Source organism: Protopterus annectens, chromosome 7.part0, assembly GCF_019279795.1.
Source record: "Protopterus annectens isolate FY-2018-M chromosome 7.part0, PAN1.0, whole genome shotgun sequence".
In the NCBI taxonomy this organism is placed as follows: domain Eukaryota; kingdom Metazoa; phylum Chordata; order Ceratodontiformes; family Protopteridae; genus Protopterus; species Protopterus annectens.
Window position 1 is genome coordinate 743142403 of NC_056739.1, and position 23779 is coordinate 743166181.

Consider the following 23779-nt stretch of genomic DNA (forward strand, 5'->3'; position numbering starts at 1 on the left):
CCTCATCCCCTGGGATCTTTGTGGTTTTGCAGTCCTTGGTCCAGTCCCTCTTTGAGCTGACAGCTACCTGTGATTTGAAATTTCTTTCATGGAAGCCCATCTTCTTAATAGCTATTACGTATGCTAGGAGGATTTCAGAGATGCATGCATCTTCTAAACCTCCATATTTGGTTTTTCATAAAGACGGTGCATCACTGAGAACCAATCCATCCTTTCTTCCAAAGGTCGTATCTGAGACTAGCATTAATCAATAGATTGAATTGCTAGTGTTTTTCCCTAATTTTTCCAACAAGGGAGAATACTGCCTACATCTACTGGATGTCTGTAGACAATTACGTTTTTATCTTGTCAGAACTAAAGATTTCAGAAATCGGAGCAGTTATTTGTTTCTGTTTCAGGCCCTTCCCTGGGTAAATCAGTTTATAAGGTTACGTTGTCTCAGTGGTGAAGAGAATGCATTACCTTTGTCTTCAACAGAAAAAAAAACTCAAATTGGCAGCTCCAGTTAGAGCACATTCCACAACAGCTATACCACCTCTGCTGTTTTTCACTACAAGGCTTTCCTGGACGAGATATGTGCAGCTGCAATGCGGACTTCTCCACATACCTTTATTATTGATTACAAAGTGGATCTGTTCTTCAGGGAAGAGTGTCATTTGGTTCTATGATGCTCAGGAATATCCTTCCATAAGGCCTCCCAAGGTACAAGATAGCTGGGAACTCTATCCCATAGGTCAAGGATAAATGAAGATTGACAACATCAGATAAAGAAGTTTTGTACTCACCATAATGCTCCTTCTGTGTTATCGATCTTCATTTATCCCTGACACCTAACCCTCCTTCCCCCTCTTTCAGACTTCTTGAGGAACGGACCTTAGTCCTGGCTATTTGTTTCCTCATGTATGACCTTGGACATAGCTTCTTCAGTGGTTATAGTATTACCTTTTCCTATTCTTCATCATAGCTGCAAACTCGATCTGAGGTAATTTAGAGAGAGGCATTCTGGGTAGGGACTTAGCTCAGGAGTTTTTGGATCGCACGAGCAGTTGTAACGGCTGAGCCAGTTCTGAGGCCCAGCCATAGGTCAAGCATAAATGAAGATCAACACCACAGATGGAACGTTATGGTGAGTACATAACCTTTTTTTTTTTTTTCTGAGAGTATTGCAGCTTGGTGAGGTAATTTCCTACTCATATATTTCTGGCTTTAGCCAAGTTTCAGTGGCGACAAGAGTATAAGATTGTGTATCTTGCCCTTTGTTACAGATGCTTCTACGATTCATGTTTATTTGCAGCAGGGCATTACTCTTGCTGAGAGGAGGAGATAATTTAGGTGTTTGTCATAGTTGGGGCAACTGTGGGCATTGTAGCTGGGCCTAGGTAGGGATGGATATCTCCACTAAGTATCAAAGTAGATGTAATATGCTGATATATGAAGGCAGACATTTGCATCAATATGTAATCTTTGTTGGTAGGTTTTTGTGCAGTAGAATTGGGTCTGGTCTATCTAAATAGCTTAGCCTACTACAGCAGTGATCTAATGTTGAACATAGTTCTTTTGTGTAGGTGAGCTTGCCATAATGGTAGATTCTGTAACAGGTTACTGATGCAGTCCATGCCCCTGCCTACAGCACCATTCTTTTGGTGAGATTTTTTTGGTATTGCCATGGTGTGGATGTATATATACTTGTGTATATAGTTATCGTTTGGTATGTTTAATAGTACTGCCCCATTCAGGCCTCTTGCCTTCCTTTCTTAAGCAATAAAGCTCTGATTATTTTGGTGCTCAGCTGCCCTTTTATATGGAGCACAAATATCAGATGTGAAGGGTTCCCTTTATGTTTAAAAACTGACCAGTCAGTAGGATGATGATTCAGATACTGTAAACTGCTGTAACAATGATCCTTTAGAACATTTAATGTTTTGGTAGGGTGACTTTCACAAGTATATTACTTCTCCCTTTCAAGTCTTGTTCTAGGGAGTGGTTGTAACAAAATAGTAGACCAAACCAAAAATATGCAGGGAAGACAAAGTGCACGGATCAAACCATTGTGATATTGAGTCTAAATAATATCCAGCACAAGGGAAAGATGAAAAAAAAATTTGAAATTTAATGTGGCAAATCCCATGAATACAATAAAAGCAAACTGGTTTCGGCTAAACAGTTGTAGCCTTCTTCAGTGCATCAAAAAATATTCATTAGGGCAAACCCGTACAGCTGCTTATATATATATATATATATATATATATATATATATCTCACTTAATTGAAGTAATCCAATTAATTCAAACCAGAACTAACTTAACTCATTCAAGCCTGGTTTAAATAAAGCACCTAACCTAATAATCCAAGCAGATTCTTTTTGATTTAGTAAATTGTGCCATGAAGCTTTCATAACTTGTTCATATGAAGTTTGTCTATTATGGTAAAGGGAAACTTAGCAGTTGTATGTGTTAACGTATGTTTGTAGAGGGCATTAGAAACCCTTTTATTTCTTATTTCACTTAAATGTTCACTGATTCTGTGTCTGAAGGGTCTGGATGTTTGTCCAACATAAAATGAAGAACAGAAACAAGTGGCCAAATAAACAATCCAATAACTGCTGCAATTTCCAAAACATCTTATTTCATACATTTTGGATGTGTTGCAGCTAGTAAATTCCTTAGTATGAGATACATGTGTGCAAGCACTACAATGACGACAAGAAACACATCCTGATAGTATATCTCCAAATAGGGTTCTTTGTTGGCTGGTAGGTGGACTGAGGTTTATGAGTTAGGATTCAACCCGTGGTGGGACAGATAGATGACCAACTTTCTCAGGATTGGACTTCAGCACAACATAAAGCATCCATGCTTTTTATAGATATCCTAATTGCATATTATGAAGGGATGATTGATAAATGCATAGGGGAGGGTACTATTAGTTGTGAACAGACCAAAATATATGAGACAGAAACCTTTTTCAGTGGTTATTTTTGCAACTTGGATAAAGATCTATCTATACTGGAGGAAAAGCTAGTTAAGAGGAAAACCCAAAAATTCCAGAGAGACATTACAGATTATGAAAAGGGGAAACCCTTTGTTACTCAAAAAAGTGTGCGGTTTTCAGATTCTGGTTTCAAAACAACCAATCGAAAGAAAAGACCTAGATCAATACTTAGAAAATCAGCACAGACTTATAGTGGCACTTCTGAGGAGGATTCGTCCTCTGCCACTGATCTAGACTCCCTTTCTACCCAAGAATCTCAAGTGGCTAAAAGGAAACCTCATATAGACCCTTTAGGCATAAAAAACGTAGGGGGGGGTAGGAAACAGAAAAAACACACAGTATTCAACAACTGTTGGAGAAGATCGTATCTCAGTGAACAATGTACATAACATCTCATCATACATCTCATCATGTCTGATGTACAAATTAAACTATTGAATAAGGGTCTCAATTTTGTGTCGACTTTTGTGGTACCTGAACATACACTGGTCAATGAACTTAATGATTTTTGTAGACTACTTAATTTGAAAATATTTTTTTCAGATACACAAAATACTCAAGGATCTACTGGTTTCCATTTTGGAAAATCTAATGTTGAGCCCCCCATGGATAAACATGTTGCAGTTTTCAGGGAGTGTGCGTTAAAAGAACTTCATTTTTCTCAGGAACACCAGTTGGTTCAATACATTTTGTCTAAAGTAGAACAAGCAGCATTACAGGGCATTAGTAATAATCATGATCTAGTTATTTTGTCGGCAGACAAGGGAGGTGGCATTGTGGTTATGGATTGGAACGTACCAGGCGAAGGCTGAAAAACAACTGTCTGATCCCCGATTCTATATACACATGGTAGTTGATCCAACTCCAAATTTCAAAAAAGAAATTGATTCCTTCCTAGACCTAGCAACAGAGGAAGGCATAATTAGTCAGAAAGTTTGTAGACAACTGAAGGTTTCAGATCCCATGCCCCCAGTATTTATACCCTCTACCAAAGATACATAAACATCCCACTATAACCCTCCAGGATGGCAAATAGTATCTGGTAGGGGATCATTAACTGAACCTTTATCTGCCTTCCTTACAGAATATTTGCAACCTTTGCTACCCATGGTAAGGTCTAGGTTGAAGGACACTACACAATTTCTCAATATTAGTCAGGAGACACAACTGGAATCAGCTTGGTATCTATGTACACTAGATGTAACCTCCCTATACACTAGTATACCACACTGGGCAGGTCTATAGGCTATTCAATTCTGGCTTGACAAATCACAACTATATACTACTGGGTTCAACACACTCCTTATATGTTTAGCAGAACATGTGTGGTCAAAAAATGTTTTTTTACTTTCATGGGAAATCATACTGGCAGGTTCGTGGTACGGCTATGGTAGCATCTTTTGCTCCCATTTATGCCAACCTGTTTATGGTTTTTTTGGAGGAACAGCTAATATATGATGACAGTCACAATATATTTTTGGACCAGCTTGATATTTGGAGACGATATTTGGACAGTGTGGTGGGGGGATCAGCAATATGTGCATGAGTTTATACAATACCTTAATGACAACAAGTGGGGTATTCAGTTTACATTGCACATTGAATATCAACAAATAACATTTTTGGATGTCATCATAAGGATCATACACTGGAATCACAAGTATACAGAAAATTTCCAGACTTTAACACCTTGTTACATGCCTCCAACTATCATCCTCACCATATCATCAACAATATTCCTAAGTCTCAATATCTACGTATTAAACGTATTTGTTCCTCCGAACAAGCTTAAAGCCTGCCAAGATGATTTAACTCATAGGCTGCTTACCAGAGGATATCATCAGGAGCCTATCATTCGAACATTACATCAGGTTGATCGAATAGACAGGTGTCAATTGTTACAATATAAGGACAGAACTATTCGGACTGAAAATCATATTCCACAACCAGTTAGGCTAGTCACTACTTTTGGGACCAACACCAATAGATTTAAAAGCATTATAAATAACCATTGGGGTATTTTGTTAGCCCAAGACAACCTGAGTTAATTGCTCAACCCCAAATGTCTATTTTCCTATCGTAGAGGTAGAGCTATAAACTCTTATTTAACTCATTATAAACATTACAGTCCACCTATCAGCCAAGGGGGGACCAAATCTTACCCCCTATGTCAGGAAGCCCTAAAGGTCTGACAATGGGCTACATCTTCCAATCACTTTCTGACAGCAGTGCACATCCTGGGGAGATCCAGCGTAATAGGAGACAAATTGAGCAGAGCTATACTATTGATACACGAATAGTCCCTCGATCAAAAACTTGCGGAATAGATTTTCCAAAAATGGGGCCAGCCTTGCTGGAACCTTTTTGCTTCACCCACCAATGCCAAATGCAGCAACTACTTTGCCCTGATCCCCCCTCAAGGGGAGCCCCCAAGGGATGCAGTTGTTCACAGTTGGCCTCAGGGAATCCTTTATGCTCATCCACCAGCTCCTCTAATTCCCAAACTACTACAGAAAGCAAGTTTGTCGAAGATGACAGTAATCCTAATTGCTCCCTACTGGCTTCAACAAATCCAGTTCCCTTTCTTTCGGCCTCATATTCAGGATGAACCATGGATTCTGGACCCGATTTCAGATGATCTGACTCACCCATCAGGAATGGTTCACCGCAACCTAAACAACCTCAAACTGACAGCTTGGCTGCTCCAGTTCCCTGACAGTCAGGTTTCCTTCCCTTTCTTCTCCTATAAGACACATTTTAATTTCATCACATAAGTCATCCACACGAAAACTGTACAAGGGAAAACTGAAGAAGTTTGTTTTATGGGCTAATTCTAATCGGCTTGATCCCTTTACTGCTCCCATACATTTTATATTAGACTTCTTGGATAAACGTTTCAGTGAAGGTGCTGCCGCAGCTACTATTGGACTGCAATTTGCAGCAATTTCAGATTTTCATCTGGGAGAAAATAGCTATGGAATCATGTCAAATGGGCTTTGGTAAAGCCTTCTTAAAAGGAACTACACTTCTGAGACCTCCGTACAATGATCCAGCTCCACCTTGGGATCTAAAATTTGTGTTGTCACATATCTGTTCTCCTTTTGAACCTTCTGCTAACTGTGACTTAAAGTATCTTTCTTAGAATATGCTCTTTCTAGTAGCTATCCCCTCAGTAAGGGGAGTTTCAGAATTACAGGCTTTATCTGTCAAACCACCATACTTGATTTTTCTTAAAGACAGAGTTTTTTATGCACCAACCCCTCCTTTCTGCCCAAGGTTGTTTCTGAAAGTAACCTCAGTCAGTCTTTGAGTTACCCATATTCTTCTCAAACTTTCAGAATAAAGGGGAATATTTGTTACATCTATTGGATTTTCATAGACAGTTAAGTTTTTACCTTCATAGAGCTACAAAATTCAGAAAATCAGATCAGCTATTTGTTTTGTATTCTAACACTTAAGAAAGGCTTACCAGTATCTAAGATTACCTTATCCAAATGTCTTTCTGAATCCATTTCCTTTATTTACTATAAGAAGATTCTTCCTGCAGCTGTCAAAGCTCATTCTACCAGGGCAGTGGCTGCTACTTCAGCTTTCCAAGGAAGACTATCTTTGGACAGTATCTGTGCTGCAATCACATGGACAAATCCTCATACCTTTAGTACTCATTACAAAGTAGAGCATCCTTTGGTTCTATGTTCCTGAGGAATATACTCCCTTGAGCCATCCAAGAATCAGGTAGCTTGGGACATGGTCCCATAAGAGAGAAAGGTGAGATTGACGTCACATAAAGGAGTTATATACTTAACATAACATTCCATGTGTGTTGTCTATCTCTGCCTTTATTCTCACTACCCACCCAGCTACCCCCTGCCTACTCTCCTGGGGATACTGGTAGTAGTAATTGTATATCCTTTGGACACTGTAGCCTCAGAAACCACTTATTCTTCTTACACTGTTAATATTGTTACCTATAACCGTAATTTCACTAACATTTTTCTCTTAGGGGCAAACAAGATTTGAGCGTTTAGGGAACTGCATCATGGGTAATGAAGAATGCCTACTAGCTTTTCTTAAGTCCTTGAGCTTTTGAAAAAGACCAAGACGGATCTGACCCCACAAGTGAGAATAAAGGTGGAGATGGGCAACACACATGGAATGTTATGGTAAGTACATACCTTCTTTTTTTATAAACTGCTTGTATATGAAATATTTGTGGAGGTTAGTTGAGAGCACAGCATATCTTAATTACATTAATTCATCTGTAGTACTGTAGGTTAGTAAGTATATGATATATTTTGAGAACTGCTGAAACAGATCGGGCCCCTATTTAAGTAGTGAACATTATCAGAAGTCGCAGCCTGGCTAAACTGTATAAGGTTATGGCATGTGAAGTGATTTGTCATGATAAAATTAAGATTGAAGTAACCTATAGAAATGTTTACACTTTTGCTAGTTAGTTTTTTGTCATCATGCATAATTGAGTGTATTCAGTCGACTAATATTTGTAGTGAGTATAAAGTAGATTTTAAAAAATTCAGTGGATAAGCCATGTAATAATTCTTCATTGTTTACCCTTACTGTTTACTGTTTAGTGTTATGGTAGGTCTTGCAGTCTGGCAAACATTCTGCTTTCATGTGGCATGTATGCTGTTACTAGTAGCTAAGTATCTTTATCTTTGTCTTGCAGGGCTGGTGTCCCGATGAAGCTGAAGTATACAGTGTAGCTGCTACAATGAAGAGGATTGCTGCCTTTCACAAGTGAGGATCTGAGAAAGACTTTGTAAGATGGTTGTTTTCAAGGTTCTGTCTATTTCAAAAGGGTGGATCTTGCTTCCAAAGGACTCGAGCAACAGTATAACAAATGGATTTCTCACTAATGTCATTGTTGTCACTTGAAATTAGAGTTCAGTATTTGTAGGATGGAACAGAGCAAGCTCAGTAATGACCAGGCATCCCTTCTGTGAGAAACAAAAATGCTTTGTTTATTACAGATATGTTATAGCTGGCTAGTTGGTAACATCTCTTGTGCTCACTGGATGGAATACTAAAGCCAGAGATAAATATGTAGTAGGTCATGCAAAATATGCATTACAGTTTGTTCTGCCTGCACAAGCTGACCATGACATGAGTATCTCTAAAAGGCAGCTAAAGCTCCTCTGAGACCATAGAGTGACATTAAAAAGAGTATACCCTCCCAAACCCATATCCTTTAAATGTGTACATCCAATTATAGTATTTGATTTTGGTGTATACTGTCTACTAATGCCATGATGCACATAGCTTAATATGACCTGATGACATTGTGTCTGGGAGTATGCTCAGTGTTATATTTAATGTAATTGCATATTTGCATAGAACATCTTGTTAATTTCCCCTTGGGCATCTTTAAATACCCTAATATGCCTCTTAATGTTTTCAAAGCATCCCTTTAAAATAAGATGGTGCCATCTAGACTGGCATAGAGTCATTGTCCTTACAATGACTCGATTGACCTGTGTTTAATTAGTGAATCTGGCATTTGTTGGAGGTGATGAGGGGGAAGGAAGGAGAGAGGAATGAAGCAGCACTGCTGGCTCACCTCCCTTTGGGATGGAAGGTGTATGTTAGCATGTGTGCAAAGACACATGTTCCCATGATAGAATCCCCTTCACACAATGAAGACCGCACAGGAACACTGGGTACATGAGGGAGGGCAGGGCAGTCTTGAGGTGTTGCATCACTTATGGATGTGAGTGACAGTTATTTACTGATACCAGTTATGCTCTGAACCCTAATAGTGTTACCGTGTATATGCTGTGGAGCTATGATCTAAACCAAAATCACCCCCCCCCCGAGACAGCATTCCTGACCAGCTCGACCCTTGCCTGCAGGGCTGTATGGCTGTTGCCTTTGGAGGAATTAACAAGCCAATTGAGGAAGCTGTTTTTAAATTAAAACAGTAGATAACTTTCCTTTTTTATTCTTATCCATCTCTGAGAGCCAGTCAAATGCATACTATATTTTAATTGCAGGTCAGTCTCTGTTGTTGGATTATTAACAGCACAAATGTTCATTCGACATCTGGTATGGCTGCAGAAGACTAGACAGTGTCCTGTGGAGCTTTGCACTTTGTAAATATTCATATTGGTGAAAAAAGGTAGTTCTTGTCAAATAAAGCTATTCAGCCTCTGTAATAACAGCATATGACTCCCTGACAAAGGTCAATAAAGAAAATTACAAGACTGCAGAATATTCATCAAAAGATGTTGGCAGAAAGGATTTCGCTTGAGGCTCGTGGTACAAAATGGTGGGAAGGAGAGTGAAATGGCTGATGTAAGAGAAAAAAACATTAATATCCCTGGAAGCAAGAAGACATTAGACAGACTCAGGAGTGCAGGCAGTCCCCGGGTTAAGGACGAGATATGTTTTTTTTAGTCTATCCTGAAGTCAGATTTGTATGCAAGTCAAAACACGTACATATGTTTCTGGTTAAATGTCAGTCAAATGTTTGCCTCAGTCTAGTATTTATTTTACTTTTCTTTGCATATAAAACATTTTAGAAACACTTCCAAATTAAAAAAAAAATCTTAAACAATACTGTAGTAATACTGTAAGTACAGTATAATAGTACTTAATAGTACATAAAAATGCAGTACAGTAGAATGTTCCATACAAAAAAAATGTTAAACTTGCCTCTTTTTAAACTTCACATTTCTGTACTACAGGTATCACCCACAAATGTTTTCCACTCTTTCCTGAACTTTCAGACCTCTGCCAGACTTTCTACTGCCACCTAGACCCTAGTGAGCTGCAATGTAATTTGCCCATTCTACTGTACAATACAGTAACGGCTTCAGTACTGTACTGTGCAAGACAGTGGTCTTGACTAATTAGATTGCCAGCACAGTGATCTCTTGACCAATTCGATCTCATGTTTTCCGTGAAGGTGGAAGTAACTAACTGCTCTAATAAGATTTGCAAGCAGCTTCATGAATGGGGAAAACTGGCAAAAGGAAAGTGCAACATAATTCTTCATTTTCAAGGTAAGATTTGGACAACTTTAAGGATTTTTATTTATTTTCAAGCTATTTCTGATATTGCAGCAGCCTATTCTTATCTATGGGTTGTCTACATGTTGGATGTCTGTAACCTGGGGACTGCCTATATTTAAGATAAACCATACACTAAATGACTACACAGCCTCCAACAGCAGAAGAATAACAGACATGGATGGACACACTAATTAGACAATTTGATGGTATTAAAAATAATGAAATCCGAGTGACAGTGAGAGATCAAGACAGAAGTTTGTGAATATGTATTAAAATGAACTGAGTTGTAAGATAGATCTAGAGGGGAAGACTAAGATTCATGAGGATCCCAGATGTGGCAGAAGACAGGATTGTACAGAGTTTATGAAGAACTGCTTACACAAATGGACAAAGTTGTCTCTTGTAACAAATGAAGATCAATAGAGTGCATAGAGATGACTATCCTACAGACCAGTTCAGACAATAGCCTAGACTCATTTTAGTCATATTGCAAATTTATCAGTTAGAAGAGATCTTGGGCAAGCTCAAAATGATTGTCACAGCTGAAATGACACCCTGACTCCATGTGCAAAAATGGGAAAAGGGGTTGAAGATGGCTGATCTCAGCTAAGCTCTTGCAGAAAGGACTGATATTAAAGGTTGTTGAGTCCAGAGTTTTCATGGATGATTTTTTTTTAGTTCAGACTGGTGCCAGAATGAATGCCTTTGTCATTGATAATAAAAAAATTGCAGTTCTGTTTGTTGTACCCTGCTTCCTGTAGGGTATTTTACCTTTTGTGTACCAAAACCTACATGGACCCATACCAAGCCCTTGGATGTTCTGAGGAAGAGAGCTGAGGAAATAGAATGGTCTGACATATAAATCAGGGGAGTAGAGAAAAGGTAAAGTAGAAAGAGACGTAACAGTCTTCAAAGGAGAGATTTTTAACTGAGCCATTTCCGGTGTTTAGGAAAAAGCTGCAAAAGAATGCCAGAGAGAGATGCAAGTAAATTCTGAGATTCAGAAATGTTGTGCAGAAGAAGAAAAAAGAAAAACAGCTTTGACTTGTTAAATGAATAAAAGAACTAGAATTTTATGGAACTTTGCAGAGAGACTAAATTTAACAAATATTTAAATTGGATTTTTTTGTTTTAGTGTTAGTTGAAAAAGAGAGTATATTTGAACTTTTACATAACCTTGACACTTGTTTTACCATAACATTGGTATAGTGCTGTAGGCAGTATAATGGGCAAAAACATAAAGTGGCCATATAACAGGGTAATTTGGACAAATCAGACCATCTGATGTTAATTGACGAAAGAGGTTTTATTCTTGCTTGCATGTTCAAATGGGGAACAAACAAAATTATGCTAGTACCATAATTTATGCATGGCATAGCAGCCAGATACAGTAGTGATAACTTGGGTATTAGTGTTGAAACAGTGGTGAGGGTTCCAGAAATTTGCTGTGTGGTGAACACATATGCCAATCAATCTGTCCCACCATTGAGAGGCAGAGTGAGGAGGGGGTTAGGTGATGTGAGCTATAGGGAAGTCTAGACACTTACTTACATGGCTTTTTGTTTGTGTGGAGCTCCATGAGAAGTCAGGAAAATCCTTAAACGGTTTAAAGTGAAGTCTTAAATAGATCACATCAACCACAGTGATTAAGAGGTAGCTGAAGATGCAAAAAGAGCAGTGAAGACTACACAGTCAGACTAATTCTGCCATTCATGAAAGCTGCTTAAATCTTAAACAAGCCCATAAGTAGGATTTAGCTAGAGGTCTTTAGTACCTACAGGAAATCTTTTCTTATTTTATTTTACTTTCTAATTGCTAGTCTGAGTAGAAGTTCAGCTATGAAACAGTTGCATGGATCTTTTGTATATGCCAGCTCTACAGCTATTAATGAGCTTTATCTCGCACATGGGAAGAGTAAAAATAATATGACTGTATATACCTAATGTGTTTGAACGAGTTGAGGAGTTTAAAAGAAAAGGTGCTAAGTTATATATTAAGAACCTAAAAATAATCTTATTAAACTAAAATCTGGAAGAAAAAGAGCTATGCAAACAAGACAAATTAATAAAGAGAAAAAATGTTAGCTTGTTAATTTCTACACTTCAGGTAAACAAATGAGGTGTAAAAATAGTTTGGATGTAGAGATAAGCAATCTTAACCATTCACATACCATATTAGTATATTTAGTAAATAAGGGAAAAAACGCAATGACTTGCCCTACAAAAAGACAAGCTCAGATGGTGATGTTACAAAAAACGTATTTGAATAGATCTAAGCATAAAAGCATACTTAAGCCAGAGAAGAAGAATTTGTGCAAATACAGACTGTGAAAGGAAAATGGAGTATTGTTATTGTTTCCGAAAAAGACTGCAGTGGTGATAAAAAAAAAGAAAGAAAGAAAGAAATTTGGCAGGTAAATATTAGCAAGAGGGTATTGGCAGGACGTTAGAATGACACTAGGCTTCATATCTTTACCCATAAAATCTACCATTATGGATACTAATTCTTGGGAGAAATAGTGGCATTCTGGGAGGAAATTTTGCTAGTGGCAGAGAACTGGAATAGTGTTTATCATGACAATGTCTCGGGGGTGGGGGAGATCCATTGGAGACGAATAAAAGGGAAGGTAAATATCTTGCAGAATATATGCATATGTTTGGTCTTCAGGATATAGCAGCAGAACTGATGTTGATCTTCATTTTATCCTTGATATATAGGACTCCCCTCGGCTCTGAACCGTTTGAGTCTCTGAACCGATTCAGCCTTTACTCCCTTAACTGCTCTTCTTCTGACCTCCTCATTGTTCCTTTTTGTCCTTGACAGATATGGTTCCCCTTTCTTTGGCCTTACTTAATTTAATGACCATTCAGCAAGGTCATTACTGTGGCTTAGCCGTTATTACAGCTTGCACAGGCCAAAAACTATGGAGGGCCACCCTTACCCATAACCCCGCCTCTCTCAGTTCCCTCAGATCTAGTTTGCAGATTAGAAATAAAGTATAGATAGAGGCCTTAGTGGAAACCATGTCTGCTATGCATTAATAAATGTAATATGAAAGTATCCGTTCCAACAAAAAGTCTTCAAAGTCTGGGAGATGGAGGGAGAGGGAATAAAGGATAAATGAGATGAACAACACATGGAAAATTATAGTAAGTACATTAATGGGACAGAATTCCCAGATACCTTAGACCTTGGGAGGACTCATGGAAGGACATTCCTGAGCCCAGTTGAACTGAAAGAAGCTCTTCCCCTGGATACCAAGTCCAATTTGTAATGAGTAATAAAGGTACAGGGAGATGCCCAAGTCGCTGCTGTTCATATATCACCCATTGAAGCCCTTGATTGGAAAACTGCTGAAGTGGCTACAGATCTTGTAGAGTGTGCCTTAACAGGCCTAGGCAAATAATTTGTCTCTTATAGATGAAGGATTATACAATCCTTGAGCCATCTGGCTAAGGTAACCTTGCTGACTGCTTTTACAGAACCTTAAAAAGGAGATAAAAAGTTGGTAAAATGTTCTAATGTCTTCTGTTTTGTGACGATAAAGGCGTAATTGTCTGTGGACATCTAGCAAATGCAGGCAATATTCACCTTTGTTTGAAAAGTTTGGGAAAAATACAGGCAGATTAATAGTCTGATTGGTGTTACCCTGAGTCCACCTTAGGGAGAAAGGTGGGATTTGTTCTCAAGGAGACTCAGTCTTTGTGAAATATCAGATAAGGAGTCTTACATGATAAGGCCTGAATTTATGAAATCATCCAACCAGAAGTTATTCCCACCAAAAATATTGTTTTCCATGACAAGAACTTTAGATCACAATCCACAGAAGGTTCAAAAGGGAAACATACAGAGGACGTCAAATGAGGAAAAGTTAAGGGAGTAAAGGCTGAACCGGTTAGGTGCCAAAGGGAGTCCTGTATGTCAAGGATAAATGAAGATGGACAACACAGATGGAACGTTATGGTAAGTACATTCTTGTGTCTTTCGGCTTTTCCCGGTTAGGGGTCGCCATAGCGGAACTCCAGTCCGCTAATGATTGGCAGTAGATTTTTATATGCCGAGTTGCCGGCTCTGACGCACAACCTTCAACGAAGGTACGCCCATTCATGCATGTTTCCACACAGAAGACGCTCTAGCTGAGAATCGAACAGGACGACGTCTTACTGTGAGGCGACAATGCTACCGCAGCACCACCACTGCAGTGTTATGGTAAGTACATAACTTCTTTTTTTTTTTTTTTACAAAACCCAAGAGAATTTACCTCAGAACCACACTACCAATGCCGTAAGTGCAAGAATGCAGGCCAAATAGAAAATCATGGTCATACAAACTCAACATGGAAATTTATACATTGATTAAATAAAATAAGTCAGTTATCTGTCCAAATCCAACTGTGCAGGAGAGTTCAGATGCCAGATAATAGTGCATGTAAGTTAAACATTGAAAACCTACATAAATGTGCATTAGTACCCTCAAATTGTCTATGAAACCTGTTTTTCTCATTAATGATATATAATTTGTCACCTGTGGGGATAAGGCCATTCTAACACCAATTGGAATAGGTTAATTCAAGCACAAAAAGGGAAATTGGCTACAATTAATGTGGCTGTCAAGGGCCACAAGCCTATTATTTAACTATAAACCTGTTCAAAGCAAGCAGCTGATGCGTATAATAGGTGGGAGTATCAGCTTTGTATCTTAATTGAATGTGAATGACCTTACAGGTGTTGACATAAAGCAGAATACTGAATTGCATCAATAAATGTTGAGTGCAAATACAAGTGTTGCAGGAGACTAGTTTGATTAGAAATGAACATGTGAATTTGACAAGGAAAGAATTTCATGGTGGACATTTAACATGAGACAAAGGAAAATGGGATAAGCCTGATTACTAGAAGGGTTTTGATAATGATAGAAGAGAGAGAAAATTTAGTAATGGCAGATCTGTGGCAGGGGAGGGGAGTAGGATTGTGTGTTTATGTTCCAACTAGATCTCCTTAAAATCATAGGAAGTTACTAGGCTGACAGCCATAGAGCCCTTTTAGGCCTAGCCATTTATACTCTAGTTTTTCGAATTATCAGTTCCCAAGGACGAGAACGGCTTTTGTATATGCCTGTGCCGTAGGGCATCTACAGTCTGTCCCTGTCCATAAGGGACATGGGTGACAACCCAGGGGTGAATTTGCGATTTCCCATCCATTTGTTCAGACTGCATTTGAATAGGCTTAGGACGGAGCGCTGCTTCACATTAATGTTATAGAATTAAGAGAATTTTGGAAGACATCAGCTTTCAGCACAGAATATTTTTGTAGGTAAAGACTAGAACTTGGTTTGCATTAATGAGGATACACCAGGGGGAACGTAATAAGGAAAACATAACAATAATAATAAAAAGATGTGAAGTTGTTCAGTCTCACCATTCATTCTTAACTGATGGGTTTGAAGCCGATCCCTTGGCTCCGGTATGGCCACATGCAAAGCTCGAGGTCTTCCAGTAGCTCGAGGCCAAGTCCCTATCCCATGATGCACTGTGAATTACCTCAGATCTAGTTTGCCGCAGCATCTGATCAAAACTTCCAGTGAAAGCTCGGGCCAGTAAACTTTAAAATTTTCTGTTTCGTAGCATATTACATAGCATTAGTAATTTTTTGATATAGGTAGTTAGATAGTTAGCTCTTACACCTTCCTTGCAGTCCCCTTCCTGTGTGTTTATATATTTACACTTTAAATATTTGGCCTCATTGTTTTGGCCCAGTTAACTTTCTCATACCATATTTTATAGTAGTTATAGTTCTTGTTGGAATTTTAATTGCCTTTCAGTGATTTCTATTATTATAGGAGTTTTTGGATACTTTTTTCTCAGGCTCGTCTGTGTGTGTTTAGAGCCTATTATTTTCCATTTTAATATTTTGATCTTGCGTGTGTTTAGAATAGTATCATGGCGGATGATAAGGACAAACATCCCAAATCCGGTTTTAAAAAAAGTCCGGACTGTGTCCAAAAAAATGTCAGTCACTGATGGGCATGTCACCTGTGTATACTGTTTGGGGGCTGTCCACTTACAAGAATCTTGTGCTAGCTGCCATTCCTTTTCGTCCAGTGTTCTAGAGAAAGAAAGGAAATTAATGGACAGGGGTTTGATAAAACACCCTTTTCAAGAGACATTGAGTGACCAGGATGTTGCAAGCAAATCTTCTAAGTCCTCCAAGACATCTGTCGAATCTAAGGACTCCAAACATTCAAAAAAATCTAAACAAATCTGATGAGTCTGCAACATTGGCACCACAGCTTTCAAAGCCTGCCCATAGCCTTGGAGCCGGTATCCGAAGTGCCTCAGTCACCATTACTCCATTCGGCACCATCTGTTCATTCATCTAGGTCATCTGTCAGCCTTTCAGATTTGGATATGGATCGATTGGTGCAGAAGCTTCTATGGGCACCAGGCCTTGCTAAATTGTTGTCGGCTCTGACCCAAGAGGCTTTGGAGCCTAAGACCACTACTCCTGCTTTGTCTACTCTTCCTCCGAGCCTAAGAATCAGACCTGTTGATCGTGGAGCCTTTGGGGTCGAAAACTGTTCGTGTCCTTGGCTCCATCCACTCTGACATCCTCTGCTCTGACTGGGAATTCTAGGGGCCAACACTCTCTACTCTGATCCGGAGAGGATAGTCGAACCGACTTGGTGCCGACTCTCCGTCTCGGGGCTTCGGCCCAGATGAGCTCGGCTCCTACCTCCGGCTCAGAGCCCACTGCCTCTGTGCGGGAGGGTTTGTCAGTTCCCTCGGATCCATTGACTCCTCCCCATCGGAGCAGTGGTGCCTTCGATGCCATGAGGAGAGTTTTGTCTCCCAAGACATCCTCGACTTTAGGCCTTGTTTCCTCATCCCCTAAAGCGCATGTGTCTGCTTCTGCTTCCATGATCCAGGCTAAGCGTAGAGCCCCAGGTAGCCCCTGCTCTTCTGAGACCTCTCCAGTAGTCCCCAATGAGGAGGCTCCTAGGAAGAGATTGGTGCAATAGGAGACACTTGGACTCCCCACAGGAGTCTTTAACATCTGATAATGACTTGCATGAGTCAGAAGGGTCCCCATGGTCCCCCTCTGAGGATATCCCCTTTGCTGAGATACTTGAGATCCTTAGGCAGAGGGGTGATTGGCAGTCCAAAAACCCTACTGAGGATGAGTCAGTTCTCCTGAAGGCTTTTGGGTCTCAACCCTCCACCTCTTGGGTGTCTCCGCCCTTCGATGAGCTCATGCAGCGTGGAGTCACCGGATTCTACGGAGCCTGTCCCTAGGAGGCCTAACAAATTTATATCAGCCTCACGAGACAAAACATTCTTAGCCAAAGGAGTTCCTGTTGATGCCATGGTGGGTGGCGGCGGCCACCAAAACGGAAATGTCTGAGACTTCCTCGTCTATCCATCCTAACAGAGAGTCTAGGATTATGGATAGATATGGGACACGTATGTTCACTTCAGCGACTTTTACTCTCCGTTCACTGAACTACTTAACCCATTTTACTAGGTTGCAAAGAGATCTTAAGAAGTTGGGAGATGGTCTTCAGGATACAGTAGCTGCAGGAGCCTCTGATAAAGTTGCTGCCCAGCTTTCTACCCTAAATTCTATTGTCAACTCATCCATTCTTCTCATATCCTATGCAGCTGATGGAACGTGTAGGGCAACGGGTGCAGGAATCACTCTTAGAAGATATTCCTGGATGCGCTTGTGTTCCTTCGGGGAGCCCTTCAAGTCATCCTTCGTGAACACTCCCTTTGGCTCATCCCTTTTTGGGCCTGCAGTGAAGGAAATCTTGACCAGTTGTGAACAGGAGGGAAAGACTTTGCCGTTGGAGTCCATTTTTCCATCCCTACACGACCTTATCCCAAAGGTCAAAGGGGAGGGAAAATGTGGTTCCAGAAAGCCCAAGGAGCCTTTCAGGACACACTTGGTGAACCCCCCTCCAGGGTCAGAAGAGGGGGTAATAATGGAAGACGCCGCCCTCGCGGCAGAGGGGGTCTGCAACACTAGGGTGACAGAGATCACTTCTCTGGGCAACCCTACCAGCGCTCCTGAAAGGCCAGACTGTCCTGCCCTGGAGTCAGTCAGGGGTCACTTATCTTTGTAACCAGACGCCTGGCTAAAAATAAGAGAGCTGGGTACAATGTATCATTTCCAGAGGGTACTTCATACCATTTGCCACACCCTCACCGACCATAAGGAGAATCCCGGACGTTCCACCCAGTTGCAGGGAACAGGCAACTATAGAGGTCTGAAAGTTGCTAGAAAGAGTCATCCAACCAGTCCCAGCAGACCAAACAGGATCCGGAACTTACTCAAAATTCTTTTTGGTTCGAAAGAAAACAAGGGACTGGAGACCCATTTTGGACCTCAGCAGACTCAACCAATATGTAAAGAAAGAGAAGTTCCAGATGGTTGCGCTTCAGTCTATACTTCCTTTTTTAGGGACAGACAAATTGGATGTGCTCAATAGATCTGTAGGATACCTACTACCACATAAAGATGGCCAAGGCAATCCAGAGATCACGTGCATTTCCGGCTGGGAGCCAATCATCAGTTTCAAGCCCTGTCGTTTGGTCTCACTACAGCCCCCAGAGTGCTCACCAAATGCATGGCAGTGGTCATGGCTCACCTGAGGCATCTAGGATTTCCGGAGTTTCCATACCTAGACGATTGTCTCCTTACCGCCACCACCAGGCATCAACTGATTCAGGCAAGGGAGCACACACTGTCACTCTGCAATCATCTAGGCATTACACTCAGCTCAGAAAAGTCTGCCTTGTCACCATCACAGCATATTGATCTGAAATAGGTACTTCATTTGTCAGCAACCTTTGGGTATCGGATCCGATCTCGGATCTGAGCCGGCAACTTGTTTCACAGCTATCAGATCCTAGCTCCTCCCCTTACCCATAATCCCCTGCCAACCCTGACTGACCTCAGATCTAGTTTGCCGCGCTTAGTGAAAGCAGCTAGACTCAGAGCTCCTAGTATCGCAGATAAGTTTTTCAACTTTATTGTAATTGTTGTAAAATTTTTAGTAAAAGGTTGAGTGCGTTAGGTTCCCTTTATTTTAGCCTTAGAAACTTGTATTTTTGTTGGTGTAATTTCCTCCCCTCCCCTCGCTGGTGCGTAGTGTTTGTGTGGGTCGGTGTGTGTTTGGGGCCTTGTGTGAGTGAGTTTGCTTTTTTTCGTAGTACAATGTCAGAGGCCCCAAAACCGATCTTCTCTAAATGCACCAAGTGTGGCCATAAGCTTTCACCGGCGGATGGCCACACTCGGTGTGTTCGGTGCCTTGGGGTTGAACACCTGTCCTCTGGGTGTGCTATCTGTGCAGGGTTCAACCCCAGGGCACTGAAAGAGCGGAGGTCGAAGCTGATCCTGGCGGGACTTTTGCCCCCAGATTCGGCTTCGGCCTCCAGTGCTCCCGTGGCCTCACCCCAGTCCTCGGTGGCGGCCACTCCTGCCTCTCTCCCCCCGGAAGCGGCAGGCCGAGGCCTCCGCTTCGGCCCCCCTGGCTAAGTGGGCTTCTCCCTCCATGGCTTCCAAGTCTCCTCCTCTGCTCCGGTCCCCATGCTTCTCACCGGGACCCGAGGAGGAGGAGACCCGATCTCCGTCGAGGTCATCGAGGTGGCACTCCCGGCCCGCCTTGGTGGCCTCGTCGAGATCCACTCATAGCCTGTCAGATGCAGACTTGGACGGATGATGCGAAGGTTCATCCAGGCCCAGCTGCAGATGGGAGTGCTCCTAGGGGGAGCTCAAAGCCTTTTTTTGCCCCGATAGCTCCTTCTCCGACCCGCTTCCCGGGTTCGGAGTGCCCGGAGCCGGACAGCGTTGGAGACGGGGGTGGGTCGGCGCTGACAGTGCTTGGTACTACGGCTCCGACCTTTCCCTCGAGTTTGTCGGGTCCGTCCTTGTCAGGTCCGAGCTCTCTGAGCCGTGGGCTGAGCTTCAGATCCGAGGGATTCAGTGTGCCTTCGGCTCTGTCCAGGTCGGAGCACACGGGTCTTTCGGATCCGATGGTCTCGGCTCCGGTTCCGATCCCCTCATCGGATCCAAGTGGGAGTCGGCTCTCGGATCCGAGAGAGAGCGACTCTCCCTCAGCCTTTGATGCGGTGGAGAGGACTCTGTTGAGTGCATCCGGACCCCCGGCCCTTGCCTCGGCTCCATCCTGCACTCCCTCTCAGCTGGGTTTGGCTTTCATCGCCCGGCCACAGGGACAGCCTGCTCCGATGTCTCAGGTCGTTCCTTTGAAACATGATGTTGCTGGTGAGACTTCCTCGAACAGCCCCCACGAGGATGTTCCTCATAAGCGGAAGTGTAAGAGGAAGCACGTGGACTCCCCTGAGTCCTTAACAGAAGACAAGGACTTGGATGAAGGGGAAGGCTCCCCAAGGTCACCCCCCGGGGATGTCTCCTTCGGAGACATCATGGAAATGCTTAGGATTAGGGGGAAATGGTCTGCCTCCAAGGCTTCCTCTGACGAGTCCGTGTTCCTGAAGGCATTCGAAGCAGGCCCATCTACCTCTTGGGTATCCCCTCCGCCCGACCCCCTGGTGGACCTTATTACCACCAGGGCGTGGAAGGAGCCGGACACTGTGGAGTCAGTTCCCAAATGCCCCGATAGAATTCTGAGCCCCCCTTCAGAGAGGTCCCACTGGAGCAAGGGTCCCCCCCGTAGATGCCATGTTGGTGACGGCAGCCACTAAGAGGGAATTAGCTCGGGAGAGCCCTTCGGTCCATCCCCCGAGCAGAGAGTCCTGCTCGATGGATCACCTAGGGAAGCGGGTCTTTAGTTCAGCGACCTTCTCAGTAAGGTCCCTGAACTACATGGCACACATTATTAGGATGCAGCGAGACGTTATCAAAGAGTACGCTGCTTCCCCCCGGAGTCCATGTCGGCGGAGGATAAACAATTGTACTCCACTCGCATGGCCACTCTAAGATCTATATCGAATACCTCTATGCGGCTTTTGTCCCATGCCACAGAGGGAGCTGCTAGAGCCAGCGGAGCAGGCCTAGTCATGAGGCGCCAGGCCTGACTCCGACATTGTGACTTCGCGGAACCCTTCAAGGCGTCATTTGCGAATACCCCTTTCGATGGTTCTGCCTTATTTGGCAAGACAGTTCGCGAGACTTTAGTCCAGAGCGAAAAGGACGGGAAGACGTTGTCTGCCATCGGAGTCCGCTTCTCTGCTTCCCAGAGGTCCTTCTCCAAGAACCAAAAGGGACAGAAGAAGATGTGGTTCCGGAAATCGCAACATTCCCAGCCTGCTCCGGACAACCAGTCCTTCCGTGACAGAGGAGGACAGGGAAGATGCCGCCCTGGAGGCAGAGGGGGCCCGAAGAATTTTGGGTCCAGAGAAACCTTCTCTGATCGGCCCACGCAGCAACCCTGAGGGGTTGCCCGACTGCTCCACTCTGGAGGCAGTTGGGGGGCGTTTCTCGAGGCACCTGTCAGCTTGGGAGTCCATCACATCAGATCGCTGGGTGCTTCATGTCATATCCAGAGGTTACCAAGTTCCCCTGTATCATGTCCCCAAACTCAGAAACCTCCCCGATGTACCACCCGATCAGGAGGAGGTAGCAGCTGCAGAAATTCAGCAGCTCCTAGAAAAAAGAGCCATCCAACCCATCCCCCCAGACCAGCGAGGATTAAGTTTTTACTCCAGGTTCTTTCTGGTGCCAAAAAAGACAGGGGACTTGAGGCCAATTCTCGACCTCTCCCTTTCGAACCTGTCAGTAACCAAACAAAAATTCCGGATGGTCACTCTTCAATCCATCCTCCCCCTATTGCGGGAGAATGACTGGATGTGCTCAATAGACCTCAAGGATGCGTACTCCCGCATTCTGATGGACAGACGATCCAGGAGGTTCCTCCTCTTCCGGCTGGGAGCCAGTCACTACCAGTTCAGGGTCCTTCCCTTTGGCCTCACCACAGCCCCCAGAGTGTTTACCAAAGTATTAGCAGTGATAGCGGCCCACCTGAGACTCCAGGGAATGCAGGTTTTTCCATACCTGGACGACTGGCTCCTGACCGCCCCGACAAGGCTTCTACTTTGCTCAGCCAGGGACTACTTCCTTCAGCTTGCTCCCCAGCTGGGCATCACCATCAACAGGGACAAATCTTCTCTTGCTCCGACTCAGGTGATAGAGTTTATAGGGGCCAAGTTGGATACAAGAAACCTTCTAGCATTCCTGACTGCGGAACGACTACAAAACCTGAGGCTTCATGTACGGGCCATCCTTCATTTAGAAGCCCCATCGACAGAGTTGGTCCTGAGGGCTCTAGGCTCCATGGCTGCGGCAATCACTCTTTTGCCATTGGCTTGTCTAAATATGAGGGTCCTGCAATGGACCCTTCAAGTACAGTGGTCCTTTCTACATTACCCCCTAAGCCATCCTATTCCCCTCAGCAGGGCTTGCAGGAGGGCTCTTTTATGGTGGCTCCAATCTCCGGACCTCCATATGGGACGTTTCTTCTCCATGCCTCCTCCCCTCACCACGGTGACCACGGACGCCTCTCGCCTCGGGTGAGGGGGGCATTGCTCAGGCAGGACGGTCCAAGGCATGTGGAACGACACAGAGACCTCTTTGCATATCGATGTCCTGGAGATGAGGGCAGTGCTATTAGCGTTGCAGGCACTTCAGAACCTTCTTCCTGTAGGAACTATTGCGATCCAGGCGGACAACATGTCAGTTGTCTGGTACATCAACAAACGGGGGAACCAGGTCCTATCCTCTCTGTCGGGAGGCCATGAGAATGTGGGAATGGGCGACCTCCACCAACCGCTTTCTTATTGCAACGCACATTCCAGGATGGACCAACATTCTGGCGGACAGGCTCAGCCGTACCATCCTTTCCCCTTACGAGTGGTCTCTCAATCCCCAGGTAGCGAAGTGGATTTTTGCCGAATGGGGGCAACCCTGTTGCGATCTCTTTGCTTCTCCCTCAAATACGAAATGCAACAGTTACTTCGCTCTAATTCCCCCCTTCGGGGAATCCCAGAGAGATGCTCTGGTGCATGCTTGGCCTCCAGGTCTACTTTATGCTTACCCACCTCTACCTCTGATGCTGAAACTCATACAGAAAGCCAGTCGGTTGGGGAGTAGAATGATCCTCATTGCCTCATTCTGGCCTCGTCAAGCGTGGTTTCCTTACCTGTGGTCTCACCTGGTAAATCCTCCTTGGATTCTGGATCCCCTACTGGATCTAATATCTCATCCCCTGAATCTCCCAATCCCGAATCGGGACAACCTCAAGTTGACAGCTTGGCTACTCCAGTTCCACTCCTGATCAGGACTCCCAGAATCTCTTCCCCAGTTAAAGCCATCCTTGTAGCAGCACATAAACCTTCCACTAGGAAGCTCTATCGCAGTAAGTGGAAGCGTTTCTCCATCTGGGCGGAGAATCATAACTTGGATCCCTTCACAGCGCCGTTACCGACTGTGTTGGATTTCCGTGCAGGTCTGTTTCATCAGTGGGCTAGCTGCTCTACGGCCAAGGTTCAACTGGCAGCTATCTCTCATTATCATGTGGGACATGAGTCAGGTCCCTTGATTACAGCTAAATTGTGTAAAACCTTTCTAAAGGGTACCTTCCTGCTCAGACCTCCTGTCAAGGAAGTTATACCCCCATGGTATTTATCTCTAGTCCTTCAGGCATTGACAGCTCCCCCTTTTGAACCTGCTGCTTCTGTTGATCTTAAGTACCTATCTTGGAAAACGGCGTTCCTTGTCGCT

General features: G+C 43.2%; 1 protein-coding gene across 1 annotated transcript in view; it reads left to right on the forward strand.

Moving 5' to 3' along the window:
* The window catches only part of STAG3 (stromal antigen 3), a 4836058-nt gene that overhangs the window by 2667016 nt on the left and 2145263 nt on the right, over window positions 1-23779 (forward strand). Inside the window, exon 20 of the mRNA XM_044077272.1 lies at window positions 7679-7749. Coding sequence (XP_043933207.1) covers window positions 7679-7749 — 71 coding nt within the window. The remainder of the gene's footprint in view (window positions 1-7678; window positions 7750-23779) is intronic.